Below are 21,519 nucleotides of genomic sequence, written 5' to 3' on the forward strand. Positions count from 1 at the left end.
GCACGGGCCCGTCCCGGGGCGCTCCCGCCGCCCCCTCCCCGCGGCGCCGCCGCCCTGCCCGGGGCGGGGGCTCGCGGTGCGCGGGGGCTCCGCTTCGCTCCCGGGCCGAGGGCGCCACCGCGCGGCCATCCGGGGGTGCCGGGCGGGCCCGGGGCGGGGGGGACCCCGCACCCCTTGGTGGGGGGACACGCGGTGACAGCCGCTCGATGCCATCGGCCCCGCGCCCCCCTGACCGCCCGCCCCACTCGCCCTCCCGCCCGGCCGGGAGCGCCTCCAGCCTGGGCTGCTGCCGGGACATTCGCCCGGCGCCCGCCCTCGAACGTTTTCCGAGCCGCTGAAGGGTTCCCTCTGCCCGCGTTTGCCTCTGCTTGTATTCCCCTCTGCCTGTGCTTCCCGCTGCCCCGCGGCTCCGCTCCCAGCCCAGCCACCTCCGAGGCGAGCCCATCCCCATGGGAACTTTTTTCAACCACTTACGCCACAGAATAACACGCCATCCGCTTTCGGTGTAATACTTTTTACCGGTTGAAATATGTTCGATGCGAAAGCCTCAGCAGTAATTTAACACTCGAGCCAGCCCCCTTGCACGCTTCTCAGCCGCAGGAGAACAGCCGGGATTCCCGCAGTCCAGACCCGCCGCTGGGGCTTCCTGGCACTTTCTCTGTTTTATTCCATATCAGCGTGAGCGAGAAGAGACCAAGCCTCTGTGGTCAGACTGTGGACACGATACTGCAACTACATGAACTCTCAGCTTTGTTTAGAAAAGAAAAAAAAAATCAGAGAATAAATTTTATGGATACTGTGGAATGGTTTGGGTTGGAACAGACCTTCAAGATCATATAGTTCCAATCCCCCGGCTGTGGGCAGAGACACCTTCCACTAGACCAGGTTGCTCAGGCTCTCCCTGGCCTTGAACGCTCCCAGGGATGGAGCATCTACAGCTTCTCTTCCAGCTCTTTTGTAGCCCTTTAGGTACTGAAAGGTGCTGTAAGGTATCCCTGGAAACTTTTCTTCTCCAGGCTGAACAACTCCAGCTCTCTCAGACTGTCTCCATAGCAAAGCTGCTCAGCATCAGCCAGGACGCTGTGCTGGAGCCCGGGTGAGGGCAGGACAGAGGGCAGGGGCGCTGGGACTGCCTATCGCCACCTCCTCTGGCTTCAGCCCAAAGCCACCCCTCTGCGTGCAGGTCAAAGTGCCCAAGCAAACACAAAGGCTGTGTCACAACCCGTCATGGGGGTTTTACAACTGCCCAGTTGAGTGAATCGATAACAAAGCTGAGAGCGAACGCTTTGATGGCTCATTCCCCGCCGGCAGAGCACAGGCAGCAGCACAGCACAGGCTAAAACCAGCAGCAAACAGGGTCTGTCCCAGCCTACTGGCCTGGGGTCAGAGCCAGCCCTGCATCTGCACTCAGAACTTCACTGAGACAAGATTGTCTCTTTACCTTTTCCCCCGTGACTGGAGAGCACTCGGTTTTGAAACAAAAATTGAGTTTTTAAAGGTAATGATCAATATCCTGCATTCTCAAATTGCAAAAGAGAGGATTTGGGCTTGAAGCTGAGCTTCTTTGGGCTTCCTTTTGACTCTACACTGAATTCTGCATAGTTTTGCAGGTTTTGTGTAAACCAAAAAATTTTGCTCGCAGACTTTCAGCTGCTCTGTGTTCAGGACCTACCTGTGGTACAGGAGCAGGGTCAGCTCATATGGACAGATCCTTTCAGCACCTTCCACCTTCACTCTGATCTTCCCTGGCAGCTTTTGCACCACTTTTAAGATGCTCTCAGGTTGTTTTTGGCTGTGGAGAACTGGGATGTGACTTCAGAGGACCTGAACTTTACATACAAGTGTGTTGGCAAGAGCACCAAAGCTGCCCAACAAAGATTTTGGCTTTCACTTGTGCTTAAAAAAGCCTTGCTTGCACAGCAGTGCGAGGTAGAGGGGGTGTAATGTTTTGTGAAACTGATGCAACAGGAAAAACACAAAAATGGCTTTTCATCTGGCAACTTATTTTGGTGCGTAATTTATACCTGCAAAAAGCAGTCCTCTTCCACAGCCTGGTGTGGCTGTCCTGGATGGGAAGGTCTGCAGAGCTCTACCAGGCGTGCGTGCATCTGCACAGTTGCAGAAACTAATCTCTCGTAAGACACTTAGAAGAAATTTTGATAGATGTAGTGAGCAACTGTTTTCATCGGTAGAGTGATTTAGATGAATGATATTCAGCCTGTTTCCTCCCACCTTCCTGCTAAATGGACTCTTCACTGCTTCAATTAAGGCAAGACTCTAGGAAGCAGTGGCAAGGGAAAAAATGAAGGTAGAGGTATCAATAAGACCTTTTTAATTACACTTTACTGGAAACCACTGACATAAATCATACTGAAATAAGAGTATCCCCAGTGTGTTAGAAGAATTTAGGCTCATTTGCTTGTGCAAGGATCATGAACATGATCACAGGAGAAGGCAACTGAATTAGAGTCAGAAAACACAGCCCTTCAGTACCCAAACTACACTGGGGAGGGTGTGTACATGTGTGCAAGCAGGAAGATCAAGCAGAATGTAATCACTGCAAGACATTGAAGCACCATAAATGCACACTCCTTGTGCAAAAACGTCACAGCTTTGGCAATGGTGAGGCCGAGAGGGGCATCACCTGGCACCCCCCTGCCATGCCACTCACACCCATCACAGCAGCCACGTGCAGAGAATCATTCATCCCTCTCTCTGTGCCCCTGCCTCGTGTCCAGGGGCACAAAACACCCCCCCTTCCCAACCCTACCTACCAGGGCACACAGCTTAGTAAGAGTTAATCCAGGTATACTGTAATAAATGAAAGCTTACATAATTGAAAAATAGCTGAGGCATTAATCTTCCTTCTCGCTACCATGAGTCCTCTTTAAAAAGATTATTTTGTCTTCAGAGACAGCTTTAATGCTACTTAATGAATCGCTTATAAATGAAGGATTTTTTTTCTCCTCCTATACAGGGACAGGCTGACTACTACACTGATTTTGTCACAGAGACAATTAACTTTTGTCAAATATGCAAAGATAATGGCTGTTCTCCACAAATACTACTCTACTGAATTCAGTATATTTAAGGCAAATTTGTCTTGTTGTTTTGACTGAGCCTGCTTAGGGACAGTGACATATCCATTCCCTTTACCTGGACCTGGGGAACTCCTCATGCTTACCAAAATAATTAGTGGCCCCCTGGGCACTCCCTAGAACAGGTAGGTTAGCACTGGATAAGGAATACCAGGATGGAAAATCCAGAATTCCAACATGAGCTCATTCAAAGGTGCCTTGGTGTCCCACTTCAAAGGAAGGAAGAGACATGAGAAGAAAGGAGAAAGATAGAAAATCAGGGCACCAGAAAACCTCCCCCTGAACTTCTAGGCTGACTGTCTTAGTTGCAGGCAGGGTGCAAGGCAAGGCATCTTTGATCTGTAACTCCCTCCCTTGCAAAAGCAGGTACCAGAAGCACAGGGACCACCAGGATCACAGGGCAGGTTAGTGGTTTCCCCAGGGCAAATAACTCTCAGTGAGCTGCAAAGGCAATTTTAAAGTCATTCCTAACACAGAGGTCCCCAAGCAGTAACACTCAGTGGTCTCCCTTGACAGTGCCCCACTGAGCCCCTGCTCTGTTCCCCAGATACACACACAGAGCAAAGATTCTGAGTGAAGCTGAACCCCTCTCCTCTCACCACAGCAGCCTAGCAAGCACTTATTTCCAGCAAGAACAACAGGCAATAAAAGCTGTTATTTCTCAAAAAGTGGGCATTTTGACTCAAGCAATGGCCTTTGGGAGACACACATAAGCAGAAGCAGAAACGTGGATGATAAATCCTTTGCCACGTGGGCTACTTCTATGCTGTTTATCCCCAGATGGGATGTGAAGGAGCCCTGCATCATGGCCGTTAGCATCAACATAAGGGCAAATACCGTTTTTTTCCCCCCTTTATCTCAATTCTGCCCTTAAATCCAGCACGTGTCTGGGAGGCAGAGCTGTTCCCAAACCATTACCAGAGGAGGAATCATCATTATCCACCTGCAGCTCTCTAGCCAAGCACATACAGCAGTAGTTCCTCTCTCCAAAACTTTTTTCTTGTCTGTTTGGACTGTGCAGCAACATTTACTGCAGAGGCAACACAGCCGTCCTGTGCATGGCGTAGGAGAATCCCAGTCTTGGGAAAAACAGCACTGGCTGCTTCAGCAATAAACAGATGAATACAACAGCTTGCCCTGAGCTGCCTTCGCAGAACAGATCAACAAACAAGCGGCTCTATTTGTGCTGTCGTGCTTGCCTGGAAACTCCAGACAAACTAATAACCTCGTGTTCAGCCACTTCCCTTCTTTGTCCCTGGAGCAGCAGCCTCATGCAGAGCTCACAGCTCACTCACCCAGAATAGGCCTTTTTGTTAATCGCTCAAAAAGCTGCGGACACAGGCCCCGTTCATTCAGCTCAACTGCTTAACTCTGCAATCTAAATAAAAAGGGAAAGAGGAAAAACTCTGTATTCCTTTCGTACCCTGAATATTAAGTGACACCGTCAGTGTTGCCTTGGGACGCAACATCAAACCACTTCCTTTGCTCCGAGATGGGATTTAAGAAGAATGACTTTGAGGCTGACTTGCCTTTTCAAATCTCCCGTTTTTTCACCCATCTCAAACTCGAGGATGCAACATGAATGAAATCAGAATTAGCCTCATTACGAACAAGCTGGTGAGGGCGACCTAGATTCACTCTGCCTCTCAGAAGGAAGTGACGGCAAAAGTTTAAAACCTGTCATACGGGGCTGTCGGCTGCAGCACATTTGGGTCAAAGTTTGTTGCAATCAAATCGTGCTTTCTGAAAAGGCTTTTACTGGTGGGATGATTTGTAGGGCAGAGCTGAATTATGCATGGGGTTTGTACAGTCTCTGCTAGCAAATATCTCCAGCCCTTCCGCTATGTGCAGAGAAACCCCAGCTCTTCCCTGCAGCACCATCAGGGGCTTGAACCCAGCTCTGCATCCCTGGGGGCACATGTGCTGGACTTTGGGGTAGCTCTCACCACCAGCTACATCAGGCAGCATCCCGTGCTGGGCCAGGCTGGAACTGGTCTTGCTACAGGTCTCAAGGTGCTAGGATGAAATGTGGGGTTTTTCAACGATTTTACTAAATCCTGCCCCCCAAAAAATCCCAAATCAGAGGGCCTGCTCCCAGCAAAGGCAGTCTGGTTGCTGTGCAGGCTGCCAAGGGGGCTGCCCCCCCAGTTTGTGTTTCAGATCTGCTTTTGCCTCAAGTAAAAGAAGGACCACTCATCCTCCTCACACTATGCCCACAATGCATGTGCTCAGGCGAGTGTGGGCCAGGCTTTTCCCTTCCACAGAGACCTCCTGGGATAGCAGGAGAAAAAGAGGGGGATAAAAGGGAGCACTTCATATTTTCCCATTGAGATTCCTCATCCAGTACCTTTTCTACCAGTAAAAACCAACAACAAACCCGCTCCTGCTCCTTACAGGTCTCCTTTCGCCATCCCCTTTCCAGTCCATCCCTTTTGCCCCAGCATGCTGTGCACACAGGAATCCTACTGCTCTCAGACTCCCACACTGGCACCTGCAGGGATGCTGGATTGCTCTCAGTTTTCCCAGTGCTCTTGCAGCCCCTTTCTCACTTCCCTCTCTCTCCCCTCCTCTAATCCTGGGGTTCACTCCTATAAGAGGTCAGCTGGAGGGGTCAAACCAATCTTTTGGACTCACCAGGGTATTACCTAGCTTACCAACACCTGTACAGGGAGGAGGAACATAAGCTTATCTGTGCTTAGATCCCAAGGAAAAGGGCTAGTTAGTGCCCTTTTAGGGCCTCTAGGAGATAAGACTGGCTGCCTCCCTGAGAGCCTGGAGGGAAAGCTCTCCTCTCCATGGATAATGTCCAAGCAGAGGTGGTTCCTCTTATCTCCAATACCCCCAAAAGTTTGTGCAGCACCTCAGACATCCAGGATGGCTCAGGCACCTGGCCTTGTTGGGCAGGAATGGTGTGAAAGTATTAGTGAGAAACTGCTGAGATGCGCTGGGGACTCTCCCCTCCACATTCCCCCCTCCCCATCCCCTATTTGCACTGCAGTTCACCCAGATGTACACCCACCTGCAAACATTCTGCCCACACCAAGTCCAAGCTGCTTTTCCAGCTGGGGACAGCTCAAGCCATTGCCATTGGTAGCTGCTTTCCAGTGCTAAGGCTGAAATTTGCCATGGTCATCCTCTGCAAGGAGAGAAACAACTGTCTTAGGAAAGAAGACAAGGAGCTTTCCCTTTTTCCCAAGCAGCCCCTCCTGCAGCCTGGACTGTGGGAGCTGTGACTCGAGCAAACTTGAGGAGCACTTGGCTCTAAATGCCTTGCTACGAGGCAGCAGCATGGGAAGGACAGTGCGACACGCTGCACTCCAAATATCAAGCTCTTAATTATGTCCCAAACACCACCTCTGTGCCTGCAGTAATGAGGGCTCAGCTACATCCATGGCTGTTAGTGAGATCCTGTTTTACTTCATCCTCATTATGGGAAATAGCCTGCTCGGACGCAGCAGCCAGTGGAGATGTTTCCTCTTGTGGAGCAGATTGCTTTCCCCCGTCAATTACGAGCAGAGAGCTCGACAGCCCTGCGCAAATTGCTGGGTGAGAGCATAAATAGGAGGACATGGGAACCGATTATGGTCTTGGTGGCAGGCTTGCTTAAAAATGGCTGATGGGAACACGGGGGTCAAGAGAAATAAAAAGTGGAGAGGTGATGGGGATGATGGCTGGCACAGCAGTGCCGTGAAGCCAAGGAGGACGTGTGGTACCCACCTGCCCCTACGGAAGTGCAGCCACTCACAGCGTCAGTGTGGCAGAGTTAACAGAGGGGTGCAGCCAGTTGACTCCAAAGCCAGAGTTTTTTCCCCAGTGAAGAGATTCCCTTTGCTCAGGCTGTCACTTTGGTACATATCAGAACTGTGCAGTCCCCAGATGGGAAACCCCCTGGGGAAAGGGAAGGGATTCCCTTCTCTTGCCATACTCCCATCAAAAGCCCTGATTTCACCGGACACTCCAGCACACCTGCAAAGCTCCACAGCATTTCCAAGGGGTGAACAACCAGGTCTCTGGGTTGAAGTTGCACACCAAACCTTTACCCAGTGCACTGGTGCTCACACTGCTCACAGCAGCTGCCCTTACCCATGGAAGCCCAGAGTTAACTTTCATCATAAACAGTCTCTTGTCCCGGTGGGTTCCCTTTCAAGAGAAAAAGATGAGAAAGTGTGTGTGCATTTTAACCAACGGTCTTGGAGATGGTTTCTTCAGCCCTACAGACATTGCTGGCTCCTCCCAAGCCAGGTTCCCAGTCCCACTGTCATGTCAGCCCCCTGGAGCCTGCCTTTACTCCTTCCTTTGGGGAAGGAGGTAGCAATGTCTCTTCTACCTATGGATCAGCCCAGGGTTGGGGCTGATTCAGCAAAGGGACAACTTTCCTGCAGCTGAGTGCCCATCTTACAATATATACATGACTGCTCAACAATAATGCATGATTGCTCATGAATTTCCACTGGTCTTCAACCCACTCCCCATTGCCTGATCCGATCTTCAGCTGCCCCTGTACCTTCTGCTGCCACTGTAAGATCCACGCCAGCACCCAGTGTTTGTGTGAAGCATCACTTGGCGCTTGCTCTGTCCTGCCCGTCTCTTCAATAGCTCCATCCAGAAACCTCCTACTCGGCATCAGCTCTGCACACTTACACTCGTCAGCATTTTTGCAGGCTCTGCAGAAGGGTATTGATTCCTGCTCATAGAGCAGTTCTGTCTGAAGAAAAGCCCATTCCATTTGCCTGGGTGGGCTTTGAAAGCTGGCCCCTGTGTGGTGTGCAGATCCCTTCTTTGCTTTGCCGCTTCTGCCGTGCCCACAGACACGCTGGGAAGCGGGGTTGCTCACCTGCCTCACCCCAGACACTTTGCTTTCCTTCTAGACCCCGCAGGCAGAGCTGCCTGTGATTTATTTCCTTGTATTTAATTCTGCTAAGTCAGAGGCACCACAAATCTGCAGCTGGCAACTCCAGGCTGCTTTCCAGCTCCTCCATGCAGACCTGCCAGCAGACGTTTTCAGTTTTGGTTCTCAGATCTCCATTACAGTCTGGTCTCAAAACAGCAAATCCACCAGCCCTCCAACTGTGCACATTCGACTCCACAGCCTCAAAGCTGCTACAAATGAGCTGCAAGTTCCTCCTGCTCCTCAGGAGAAGTGGGTATCCCTCTGGTGTGTCTTTCTTTGGCAGAAAGCAGTACCCTTCGGATCTCTTGAGCACAGTTTGGTGCCTGGCTTTCCCCTCCTCCCTGATTGTAGACTCGTAAGCAAAGACAGCTCCTCAGATCTGGAGGTGTTAAAATTCTCCTTTATCAGTAACTCCACTTACCTCTGCAACAAGGTGAAAACTGTGCTTGCATTTCTGCTGCTTTCCTGAAGAATTTAAGGGACACTGAGCTGTAGAGCATCCCTCCTCCTGCTGCTTTTCCCTCAGCTCCTGGGTGTGCTCTGTCCTTCCTGCAGGTATTTCTGGGCCCAGGTTTTATTCAGTCATGGAGAATAAACGAGAGCTGCGGTTCATAATTCATAGGAAATTTCATTTAAAGCTGAACTAATAACTTGAGAGAAGACAGATGGGAAGAAAAATTTGGGATTTGCATGCCAGAGGTTCACCCTACTCTCCTAAAACCTAACTGAAGAAAGCAAATTTAGAGTTTTAACATAAAGTCAGTTATAAGGGTTGTATCCACTTAAAATGAAACCCCCAGCAGATGGGATGGCCCTCTCTCCAGTCAAGTCTCTCCATGTCCCTGCTCCCAACCAGGGGCCAAGTGCTCTCCCCAGGCAGAGGGGACTTCAGCCTGGCACACAGTGTGCAGAAAGCAGCTTGAAGGAAAAGGGAAGGCTGCTGAGGGAAAGCTGGATGCAAATTCGAGCTGAGATACAGAGAGCTTGAAATTAAATATAAATTCAACTGTAGGAAAAGTTGCCAGAGATATTTAGGATTTGTATATGTACATTACATATATATACACATACACACACGCAAATATATATATAAAGACCAACAAATCCTATCTGTGTGCAACGTGGGCAAGATGTTGCTATAGTAATCTTAATTTTACATTGCTTACATTAAAAAGAAGATTGCGAGTTGTTTGGCACCCAAACTGTCTTTTTGTTATGGCATGTGCTGCATTTAACCCAGTGGGACTCTGTTCTCTGCTGCCTCTTGGAGCTATGGAAATAGAAATAACGACTAACAATAATGTCATCAGCATCACTACATGGCAGCCTTGGATTCAGTTTTCTTTAAAAAAAAAAAAGGAAGAAAGAGAAAAAAGAGGCAGACAGATAAAGAAACAGCCTGTGCATGTTAGCATTGAGTTTAGGCTTGGACATGGACACGTCCTGGACAACAGGCAGGGACCCAGGGAGCTGCAGGGGGAATAGGGGAGTCCCAGCTGGGAGCAGGAGAGCAGGGGTAGAGGAGGCAGAAGCCATATCTACCACCAAAATGGGAGCATCCTTTTCTCATCTCCCTCAAAGAGCAAAAGCAGACAGTGCCTCAAGGCCACCCCCCAACACCTCTGCCCCTCAGCAGCTAACCCCTACTTTGGTCCCCCTTCCTGAGGTGGGGGCTACATAGTGGGCTACAGCCTCCAGAAGCTGGAGACCCAAGCCCTCCCAGGGAAGAGGACTGGCAGCACTTTGCCTCCCTGGAGCTGCTGGAGCTTCAGGTGGCAACAGACCTGGGGAGGTGTGAGGTCGGGGGTCCATGTGGCCCATGGGCACATCCCATGGTCTGCAGAGACAAGCGCTGACTTCGTACATCCTCATCTGACACTGGCTCCCGGCAGTGTTTGTTTTCTCCAGATTGATGGTGTTTACAACTGCAGGCATCTTCTCAGTCATCTGTGATCTCTGGCCGTGAGCAGGTCTCTTTGGGACATTGAGTGACAAGTGTTGTTACAGTGCCAAGGAGATGGGGCTCTCAACTGCCCGTGGCAGGCAGATTGCTGTGAAATCATGATTTATCTGGAGTTAGATTAAGTTATGTCTCTCTTTCCTGCCTGCCCTGGCAGTGGCTCCATGCAGGTGTGCTGTATTTCTTCCTCTAAACAGGAGAACGCAGGGCCATTTACCAACAGCTAGAGATCAGAAGGTGCCCAAATGTAAACTCCAGGACAAAGCTCATCTGAACATGTTTGAAGGAGGGAGCTGACAAGTGACAAACAGCCAGAGCTGAGTTTGCTCTATTTTGGCTTACGACATTGCTTGGGGGAACACAGGAAGGGAAAACAGGTGAATTATTGTCACCTCCAGACTTAAACAAATGGAGGCTTCAAACAAAATTGCATTGCTTAGACGTTCAGAGAGGGAAATATTTACCTCATGTGCAGAAATAAATGTTAGAGTTTATGAGTCACATAAAGCCTTTTATGCTGAAAATCCCTTCTGGATGAGGATGGGGATATTTCTCATTGTGGTCTTGATCCATCCAATTTATTTGTGGAGCAAAAGGATCAGTGAGGGCCTTATTCTCCAGAAGACCTGGCAATGGGAAAAGTTCTTCCAGTGGGGGCTGGATGCCCACCTGTCCCTCCCCCTTCTGGCTCATACAGGTACCTTTGCCCACCCAGGCAGCCCCCATCACCCCTGGCAGGACAAGCTCGTGCTGCCTCTGCACTGAGGGTTTTGGCTGCAATAATAGGGTTGCTGTGCCACATGACTGCTGCCCAGAGCCAGGGGATGGAATGGGACTCCTTCAAAACACCCTGTTCAGAGGGAAACCCAGGCTTTGGGGGTGCATGAGAAGCTGGGCAAGGTGGAGAACAGGGACAGGCAGGGTGGGCAGGAGGAGGGTGCTCGCTCTCTCTTCCTGCAGCCCTGAATGCCCACCTCACCAGGGCACAGGATCCCAAACACTGGCATCCATTCCTGCCCCCTCAGCATATTAGAGAGAGGTATGTGTGCACCAATGCATGCATTAATGGATGAGCCAAAGAGGGGTGACCCGAGCCTTTGGGGGTGCTGCACCCCAGCTGCTGGCACCACATTCCAGGGAGACAGACACCAGCAGATCCTGGGGGAGTTAAAGGCAGGAAAAACTCATTTATATACAAAGGGTTTGGGTCCTTGGGTGACTGGCAGTGACCTCAGGCAGCACAGAATGAGCCCGCCCAGATTTCTCTGACTTTTGGAAGAGACGTTGCTACAGCAGGAGCCTCAGGCCTTATAGAAAACCACCATTTCCTTTATTGCTGATGATTTATTTGGGAAGAAGCCTCATTTTTCACTGATCGTATTAGAAGCACAGAATGGATTACAGTATGGAGTAACCCTGATAGCTGAGAAATTCAGTGTATGCAAATGTGAGCCTTAAATGGCTCTTTCTGTGAAAGATTGCCTGTAGCTGGGATGCTACATTTGAGATGTGGCACCAGTGAATGGGCTGGTATTTAAAAGCTCTGCCACAAGGTACAACACAAGGTCTACTGACATCTCCAAACTGCAGCTATCCCCTGTGAGCACTACTCGCTTCTCTGCTCTGCAAACCTGCTCCTTTTGCTGCAGAGTCCTGTGCCCTTTGGGATGCCTGGTACACCAGCACACACGCACCAAAAGACTGTTAAAAACAAACCACTAAGTCACCTGCAGCATCCATGAGCTCTCAAGGCCATCCATACTGTTTCCTTGTACCCAAACCACAGCCCAAGAGTGGCCAAGAGGCAGCACCAAAAGCCCAGGGCTGTTGCATCCTCTCCCACCTCCTCCAGCCCCTCAGAACTCAGGCATCAGAAGGGAGCAAGTACAGTTGTGAAGAGGAATGAGGTGAATCTTTTGGTTTGCCTGGACTGATGCTGCCCACTGCCTGGATCACCTGGTGCATCCTTGCTTAGGCATCCCTTGTTGACCCAGGCTGGACCTACCACTTCCAACTAGCACAGGGATGGACAAGGATACACAGGGATGCTGTGCAGTGCATGGCAGCTGCCTGAAGATGGCAAGCCAGCACTGCAGTTTATAATACATGCAAATAACCCTGCTGGAAGAAGAAGGGGGCTCCCTGCAAATAAGAGGGCTATATTTCCTTGGCAGCCCATGTAATGCCAGAGAAGAATTTAAATTGCGGTGTTTATCAAACTAGTCTGAGACTTTTTTTCTTTCCTTCTCTTTGTTAAACGCTGCCCATCTTGTGGAATTTTGAGCAGTACTCCTGGTACTGCACCAGTCCTCAAGCCCAAATACAAAGTCTAAGGAAGAAATTGCAATGCATCCTTTGGCACCAGGGAGCCGTAGAGCTAGTGTGTGCATGCAATAATTTATCCTAAGCCTTCTAGTGGCATTTTATGTCTTTTTGCTGTAGTGCTATTACAGCTTTGATTACTCCATTTTTATGTTTGTCAGCACAGCATATGGGCAAGATAATTTGTATTCAAAGTATTAAACTGGTAATGTAAATTATTAAAGACCCAATTCATAAATGCATTACACACCATATGCAGATTCCTTCCCCTTAACTCTCCCCTCCTCCTCCTCCTCCCCATTTTGCAGACCTGGCTTCACACAGTTGGAGCAGGAGCAAGACCACTGCCAGCTCCCACCCCATGGGCACTAGGTTCATCCCAGTGGATTTCAAGTGAAGATCCAGCCTCTCCCTTTTCTTGCCACCCCCTGCACAACTCATTCATGCTCGGGTGCCTGTTGCCAATCAGCTCATCTCATTTTGGCATCTCCAAAAACACGACAAGAGAAGAAACTGTTTCCCATTTTTACCCCAATCATTTGCAGCAGAGCACCCTCCAAAGTTATGTACACCTCCCAGCGCAGCCATTGCAAAGAGGCATTGGAATGGGCACAGGAGGAGAAGACGACAACAGCTGTGAAGGTCACACCTTCAGCTCCACACACGAAGGACGATGGCAACTCGCCTCTGGTCTCACAGCAGGGCCTGTGGGCAAACTCTGGGCCTCGCGGGCAACAGGTCACCTCTCCCCATGCTCAGCTCCAACAGGATTCCAGCAGCCACTCCTAAAGGGCTGGGGGCAGTGAAAACCCCCGATCCTGCAGGGAAATTGGGCTGTTCAGCCGTAACCCCTCTGATAACGGGCAACTCCTTTCAATAGCTGTTTACCAGACCATACACAGCACCATTGTGTTGAGCAGATGCCGTCTTCTGTTTTTCTCATTACCAAGATTTACTGTCTTATAAGCTTATTATTGACCAAGGCTTTAGGCTTCCTTCAGGGCTGAGGCCGAGGAGGATGCAAACTCCCAGCAGCTCCTGTTTGCAGGAGCATCCCCTGCTCAAACTGGGGAGCTGACCTGGGGCTCAGGGCTGCCTCCCCCAAACCTGGATCCTCCACCTCACAGCAAAGGCTTTGCCAGCCCAGAAGAGTATCAGGGAGCTGCAGGGTGCCCTGTCCCTGCCATGGGGTCCTAAAGCCTCTGGGCAGCCCCTCAGGCTCTTCCCCTGGCATGGAGCAGTTCCAATGCACTGAGCTGCTGGTGGAAGAATTGGGACTGTGATGCTTAACTGTACTTCGTCTGTGTAAAATCAAGAGTCCCCCCATAGTGCACACACACACCTTTCTGGCCCTGCTTTTCAGGCAAAACACACTCCTCCTCCCATCCTGGGATTAAAAGGAGGATTTTGAACCCAGCTTTCCAGAGGTTTGGCTTTCAGGGTGCCCACAGGTGACAGCAGCAGTGTTGTACCACTCCCCCAGACCTCCATCCCTCCAGCCAAAAGATGCTGCCAGCACAGACCAAGAGGCAGGGTCCCCAGTGTTCTGGTCCCAGCAAAGGAGCTGGTTTATCTGTGCACCCACACACCAGCCAGCACCCGCAGGTCGCCCTCAGCAGCAGCTCCCTCAGCTCACACGGAGAAAACATAAGACATCAACCACATTTCATGGGTGCCAGTGCCCACCAGGACTCAGCTCTGCTCCCCAGTAAGGTCTTTCCAAATAAAAACAAGGCAGTTTTACCAAAAACAGGCAATAAAAGAGGGCAGCACAGCAGGAACTGCCACCCATTGGTGCTGCACCCAGAGCACCAAGGGTCAGATGTGCAGATGACAGGCGAAACAAGATTATCCCCCACAAACTAGAAAAAAATGGAAACGGTGCTTTCCTTCTCTCCCTAAATTTTGCACAGCTGTGACACAACACAGGCATGTATGGCTGAGTCAGCACGTTCAGTGGACGCTGCCGCACGGCTGCTTCAGGCTCACTCCTCAGTCCTGCTTTTAATTCCCTGGGATATCGTGTCCAGCAGCAATGGACACGTGTCCTTCAACCAACCCTGCCCAGGTCCCTGCTGCCCTGGTACTTGCCTCTCTTCTGCAGCATTGATTATTCTTCTTAATTAAAAATCCCCCTGCTTTTATCATCCCAAGCACGACCCAAAGCAGCACCAACCTCGTGCATCTGCCTCAGGGTGACGCATTCATGCCTGGAGGTCCCCTCTTTACCTTCCCCTCAAGCCACTTTGCCAGAAACTGGGTAGGGTGAGAATTACACTGCTCCCCTGAACAAGGAACCTCCCAGTGCCAGCTTGCTCAGTGTGATGCTTCTGCTTCCCACCTGTGGGCAGGCAGGATGCTATTCCAGCAGCACTGGGTATTTACTGGGAGCACTGCACGGCTCCAGCTGTGTACAGCCACATTTAGTGACATTACAGCTGTGGCCAAAACTGAAGCTGCCAAGGTAGGCTGTGCAGAAAGGGGATGGAAGCATGAGCAAAGTGCTGGAGATGGAGGAGCAGAAAGGGAGAACATGCCAAGAGGTTGAGAAAGAAATTACTTTTTTGAGGAAAAACAAAACAAAGCAAACCACTAGTCCGCTATTTCTGTTCACAACATATTTGTAATTCCTTCTCCAACACTGTGTATTCAAAAAGGCAGAAGGATTTTTCAACTCCTATTTCATCATCAAATGCAGAAAACTGTTCCACCCACAGTCTGAGGACCAAGTCACAACCTTGTGCCTGCAGGGATCAGGGCAAGGGGCTGGAAGGGAGAGAGGGATGGGGTGGGTGAAGCTGACCCCAGGCAGACAATGCTCCACAGCAGATGCTGGTGGGGGCAGAAGCAGTCCCGTGCTAACAGCAAGCTCAGCTTCAGGAGAACTGGGCTCTGCACATGGGAAGGGCTCAGAAGCCACAGGCTGGGTTTCTCTCCTCCCCCAAGCAGTTGGTCTTCTGTTGGACTCTGTTTGGGCACCTGTCCAAAATCACAGGGACCTCTGTGCAACCAAGGGCCTGAGCATCCACTGTAACACCACCACGAGGGCGTGCAAGGCTTCTCCCCAAAACCTCAGAGCAGCAGGCAGAGGTGGTGCATACAAACCGTGCCATCAGAGCATGTCCCTCCAGCGTCAGAGGGGAAGCCTGAACGCACAGAGCTCTGCTGGGGAGGGTGGGGTCCTCCGTAAATAACAACAGAAATCGTTATTTTGGAATATATCCACAGAGCTCCCAGCTTGCTGTTCATTTTCGGTGCCTATAACCCACATACTGAAGACGCAACCCACCCCAGCAGACGAGCTAAACAGCAGGCTTCCAGATGTCCACCCGCTCGCCCATCTCAGACTCCTAATCCCCTACTTTGTCTGAGCTCTAGCTCATTTCTGATGCATTCAGATTATCCAGCGAGCATAACTGCTAGTGAACATCTGAATATTTCCCCCTCCATCTCACATTTCACCTTGGAGGAGAAGCGCTCCGCAGAGCCCAGGCCCTTCTTTATCAAGCCAATTAGTGCAACACAAAAGCAGTGAATAGGACCAGGCAAAGCTCAATGGCCTGTAAAATCCCCAATATTTCGAGACGGGCACAGGCCAAATATGACTGTTTTTTAAAAAAAAGGGAAAGCCAAGGGTGAGTAACCGGAGTGCTGGCCTTTCCAACCACATTAAAAAGAAAACCCAGCAAATCCGTCCAACATGCAAGGCAGTTCATGGATCATAAAGGAAAGTTTACAAACAGAGAGGCTATAATTCCTTCTATAACATTGGAGGACCCAAGTTTGCAAGGAACAAAAGGAAATGATTAACAGGGGAAATATGCATGGTACAAAAAAGACTTTTTAGGCCAAAAAGGGATGTCCATATTTAGAAACACTTGATTCCTGTTGTTAGGGCCCTGCTTTTCCTGAATATGTTTCTCTCCCGTGAAAGAAAGAAGTCACAAAGGGAGTGTGTGCACAGCCATGTCACATGCATGCAGGGCACTGCTGATTTTCCTCCAGGATTAAGGGAAAAAATGCAAAGATTCCAGAGCAAGCAAAGAAATAAATAAAAATAATCATGTCCATATTTAGGAGAAGGCTTCTAGCAAACCGGCAGCTCCCTTGGCAGGATCCCATCTCCCACCATGGGCACCCTGAGCTCTTGTCAGGACCCTCCTCATGGGGCTGCCCAAGCACACCTAGCAAGAGGGAGGCTCTCACTCCCCTGGGGCTGTGGGGCTGGAGGCAATCCCACCTCCAGATCACAGAGACCTGCAGCTCTGCGCTGGGAGAGGCTCTCACTGCACGGCTCTGACACCTGCTCTGGCACAGCCCCACCAACCAAGCACAGCCTGGAAAGAGGTAAATGGAGAAGAGACCCTACCAGAGTGCCTCTGATGGGCAGGAACCTCATGTTTGGCAGGATGGGGATATATATGCAGGTGCTTCCCACCAACACGTTAACTAACACCTTATCTCATCCCACAGCAGTCCATTCCTGTCCCTGTCATGAGAAGGTGTGTCCAGCCCAGCTGTGGCATAACCTAACATATTTCACTGGCAATCACCATCTCCATGAGAGATCCAAGCACAAGCAGCAGCAAACATTTCTGAGACCACCCCTTCCCTTTCATCTATGCTCGCTGCCGAACTTTTATCACACAGGGCCGGCTGTGAAATACAGCACCATATGGTCCCCGACACAGAGAGAGACCCTGTGGGCTGGATGCCGTCTGCTCAAGACCTGGAGACCCACACCCCTCACTCAGCTGCCTCCTGCTCCCATTTCCCACCTCCATCACAGCCGTTCAGCCCCACACGTGCCGGCTGGTCCGGCACACTCCCAGTCAGCAGCAGCTCCTGCATCCCTGCAACCTCCACCCTCACCCCAGTGCTGCTGTGAGCACAAAAATCTCAGGGGAACAGCACCAGTGGGTGTCTGAGCTGGCACACAGCAACAGCCCACGACAGCTGAAGATCTTCCCTAAGTGATCCAACTACTGGGAAAGCACCAGCCAGTCTGCTCCCCAAACTTGGGTGTAAATCACAACACCTCAGATAAGCCGCTGGGTTGGATGTGCCGAGGCTGCTGCACTGAGGGAGAGCTGGGCAGGGAATGGGAGGAGAAGATGAAATTAAACAGGTGAAGAAAAGGGTCTTTAAAAGCCAGGAGATCTATGAAACCAGGTGTAGCAGAAGGCATCCCTGCTGTTGTTCCTGTTGGAACAAGGTGATCTTTAAAATCCCTTCCAACCCAAACCATTCAATGATTCTATTTGGTCACATTTTATTCTACTTTCAGACAAGTTCTTCAAAGAGAGGGTTCTCTTCTAAGACTTTTAACGGCACCTTGATCTTTGAGCTTGCTTTGAAAAACTTCCCAGCAGTTTACAAAAACTAAGTTACTATATGAAGCAACAAAAATAAGCCACAGAAAACCCAGCACGTTTCCTTGTGCTCTCCCTGCTACTGAGGAGGAACCTTGGCTAGCAGCTGCAGGTAGCAGCTACCTTAAACAACTGCAGAAGCCAAGCCCAGGGAAGATCCCCAGTCTGAGCTATAAAGCTAAAGAGAACAAAACTCCACCAACACATTTGCTAAGAAAACTGGAGACCAATTTATCCCTGCTTACAATTTTCTCAAGTCTCTTTTGCAGGACCACGAATTACTGCTGGTACATCCCAGGTAACACAGAGTAAAAGAGCAATCACACAGTCATTAGCAGCAGACAAGAGGCATTTGTCTCAAGCAATCCCTCAAACCACTTCATCCTGCTACGGGTATTAATTTTCTAAACTAAATAAAGCAAATTTTAAGCTTCACAAAGCAGCAGTTAAAAACACTTACAAGCAGTAAGCTCTTACAACAACAAAGCCAGGCCACGTTTGATTAGTATTTTTAAAAAGAGCATTTTTCCTCACTTGAAATACCTGAAGGAGCTTTACAAAGGGGAAGGGCTGGGAAGAAAAAGCAACTCTATCACTCACAGCATCCTACCTGCCTGTCTCCTTACACAGGCTTGGCTACAGAGACCCAGGACACCCGTGCAGAGGGGCTGCTCTGGCTCCTCGGGTGTCTTGGCAAGGAGCACAGAGCCAGCAGCGAGACAAGGTGGCAGGTGTGGGGTCAGAGCAGCAGCACCCTGCACTCACCGGCTCAAAAGTCAACCACAACCACCACCAGAGTGCCCAGCCCCACAGCAAGGCTTGGTTCCCAGCTGTGGTTTTCCTGGCTGCTGGATTCAGCCAGGGACAAAAGAAGTCAACCGTGTTAGGGCACACAGCTACAGGACAGACATCCCTTTACCACGGTTAATGCATTTTCATCTCAGCGAGACAAAGGTTTGCTTTTATCCATCCCAGCCTCCAAAGGTCTTAGTCCCATCACAGCACCAGCTTGCTATTCAACATTCGGGCTCTCCACTTCTGGAATGGTCACCTGCCAATCCTGCTCCATAAAAGACTAGCCCTGGTTTAGCCACTTTACAGTGTTTCTGTGAGTCCACGCCACATCCAGGAACAAGAGGAGGAGGTACTCACCACTGTCAGAGCTCACATAGCTGTCAGCTCCAGCAGGGCTGTGCTGCTTCCTCCTGCCTAATTTAGGGATCCAGGTGCAAGAGGACACTCAGGGAAGAGCTCTTAGCAGCAGACAACTCCAATCAAGAGAATTAGCACAGCCAAGGAGCACCCCCCCTCATCCACATATTGCCTTACCTTGTACAGATGAGACCTATCAGAAGGATGAGATGTTTGCAAAGTGCTTTGCCAAATGCTGCCCAAGCAGGGGCAGGTACACACCCCACTCCCACTGGAGCCCACGCTGCCAGAAAGGGACAAAGATACCTCATAGGGGATGAAACCCACTCCCTCAGGCATGCTGGTTATTTGGTCCCTTCCCCACTGCAAGCTGACACACATTTAAAGAGCAGCAGCTTCCTAACAGGGTCTCCCAGCACACTGTTTGCAGTGCTGCTGTGATTTGCAATTCAGTTTATTGCATTAAAATGTGGTGCAGCCCTAGCAGAAAGAAATAAATATGCCACTTGTCACAGTTCCTCCCGTTATCTTTTAGAGGAAAGCCAGCTCGGCTGAATATTCAGAGAGGGGAGCGTGGGGCTCATCGGAAAGAATGGCCAGAAATGCAGCTTCCTGCTCCCATCTCAGCTTCTCCTCCTCATCCAAGCTTCCCAAAACCTGCAGCAGAAGAGGGCTTACTTGGGAGATGTTCCTCTGCCTGTGAAGCAACAGCCTGAGTGAGCAGAGGGAAAACAAACTTGAGGCAGCTGCCAGAATTGTGCTGGAGGCTGGAAGTGAAAAGCCATTCACCTGCCACCACCTGATCCAGAGCCAACAGAAGCCCTTGCACCTCGCTGCTGCTCCTGCAGGGTTTATTAGGAGTGAATAAAACTGCCTAAAAATCAGCTGTTCAAAGGGAGCAGACAAGAGAGATGTTTTCACTCTGCCTGTATCCCCAGCCCTATCCCCAAAGCAGACTCTCACCTTCCTATGGACCTCCATTAGAGCTGCAGACGTTCGCTGCTAATTGATTCAATATGCATTTGGAGTAGGATTTTTAATTAATTTTTATTATAGAAAAATTAATGCACTGCTTCCCCACAGATGTGTTAGGGTACCGACACAGCAGTAGGAAACCATCCTGCAACGTGGTTTTCCTCGTGCCTGCTTGTGGAGAGTGACCCCCAGACCCACAGGGGAACTCCCCCAATTCAGTCTCTCCCCCAGAGCCCCCCCCTCCCTTCCCCCAGTCTAAGTGCTCACATTTAGCTCATACCAGATATTTACCATCTCTCAACTGAATTTCAGAATACACAGGGTACAGAGCAGTTTCCTCTGCCTCCCTGGGTAGTGCTAAGACTCTGGGGCTCATTTTCAGCACAGGCAGGCTCTGCCCTGCACAGCACAGGCCCCCAGCTGGTTCTGTTTCAGAGGGATGTGATGCATTTTGGTAGCAACGGTGTTCTCAAAAGTACACCCAGTCCTGAGTGCAAATCAAACAGCACCAAACCATGGGAAACAACCTGCATGACACGGGTTAGTGCTGTCCCTCTCTGCCCAGCTCTGCCCCACAACACCCTCAGACACTTTCTCTTGAGCAAAACCTCTCACACCTCTGCCACTGGTTTAGGCATCCAGAGGGACCATCCTGCCCAGTCAAACCACACTCTACTACCCCAGAGCAGGGAGGAGGTTTTAGCAGCTGCAGAGCCAGCATGTTCCCTTTTTCTTAACCAAGCCCCCAGTCCCCACCTCAGCCCAACTTGAGCAGGCACAGGGGGATGCAACACATCACATTTTGCAAACACAGGCACTCTCAAGCCAGCTCTGTCAAATCCAAGAAAGGAAGAGTCTCTCTTCATCCCTTCCCTCCTTTTGCCCAAATCTATTTTATCGTTACCCTTCTCTACATATTGTGGAGTTAATAAGAGACATATTTACTGTGCTTGGCTTGGGACTAAAGTCAAACTAAAAGTTTGAGCTGTGCAGCAGCTCAAAGCAGACATGTCTGCTCTGAAACACCACAACCATTTCAAAGCAGAGGAAGAGCATTTGGAGGGTGTTCTATCAAAAAACAACAGAGCTGGGTGAAATTAAGCAGTTCCCAATAGCTGAGATGACATCTCAGAACAGAGAACAGTGGAGGGGGGTGGAATTGTGTTATTTATATAAATCCACACTGTGGTATTTATCAACAGCAGAGTACCGGGGGAAGAAACATCATCACTACATCTGCAATACCCAAATTTGAGTCCCTGGAGTCCTGCTGGAACGCTGTATTGACCAGCATTCCCGAGGAATTCCTTATTTTAGGTGTGTGCAGAGCAGCAATAGGCAGCGCACTGTAAGGTCCAAGACCTTAATCAAGCTCTGCAACTCAATAGATTTCCAATATAACAAAGACAAAGAGGTGTCAGCTCTAGTCCTCATTTGCTAATACTATCAATAGGGGCTCAGCTCACTAGCAGTTAATTCAAAGCCAAGCTCGATTTGCACAGCAGTGATCTACACTAATTCCCATACGTGGCTAAGGGGAGATTTTGCCAACTAGACAATAGAAACAGTATTAGAGCTCCTGAACTGATGCCATCACTTTTTTGTTCGACTCCACCACTTCCCCATCAAATTTCCACGTGCTGGAATCTCCAGTTGCCTTCTCCCTTGCATCGGGAGACATGCAGAAAGGGCAGCAAATACAAAAGTACCTATTTCTTTTCCAGATGCAGCTTTATTGAGGCTTTTTAA

The 21,519-nt window shown here is 50.0% G+C and overlaps 1 protein-coding gene across 7 annotated transcripts in view; it reads right to left on the reverse strand.

Annotated features, from left to right (window-relative positions):
• The window catches only part of GPR50 (G protein-coupled receptor 50), a 61,623-nt gene extending 41,721 nt beyond the window's left edge, over positions 1 to 19,902 (reverse strand). Inside the window, exons 1-3 of one of the 7 annotated variants that reach the window (XM_050310320.1) lie at positions 8,411 to 9,611; positions 7,182 to 7,238; positions 6,118 to 6,234 (exon numbers count right to left, since the gene is read on the reverse strand). In XM_050310320.1, the coding sequence (XP_050166277.1) occupies positions 6,118 to 6,127 (10 nt within the window). In that variant the 5' untranslated portion in view covers positions 6,128 to 6,234; positions 7,182 to 7,238; positions 8,411 to 9,611. Of the gene's footprint in view, positions 1 to 6,117; positions 9,612 to 9,773 lie in introns of those variants that run through there. The other 6 variants (XM_050310316.1, XM_050310315.1, XM_050310317.1 and 3 more) reach the window with 6 other exon arrangements.
• Between the last annotated feature and the right edge of the window lie 1,617 nt (positions 19,903 to 21,519).

The sequence above is a fragment of the Myiozetetes cayanensis genome, unplaced genomic scaffold (assembly GCF_022539395.1).
Source record: "Myiozetetes cayanensis isolate MyiCay16 unplaced genomic scaffold, myiCay2020 scf15, whole genome shotgun sequence".
Lineage (NCBI taxonomy): Eukaryota > Metazoa > Chordata > Aves > Passeriformes > Tyrannidae > Myiozetetes > Myiozetetes cayanensis.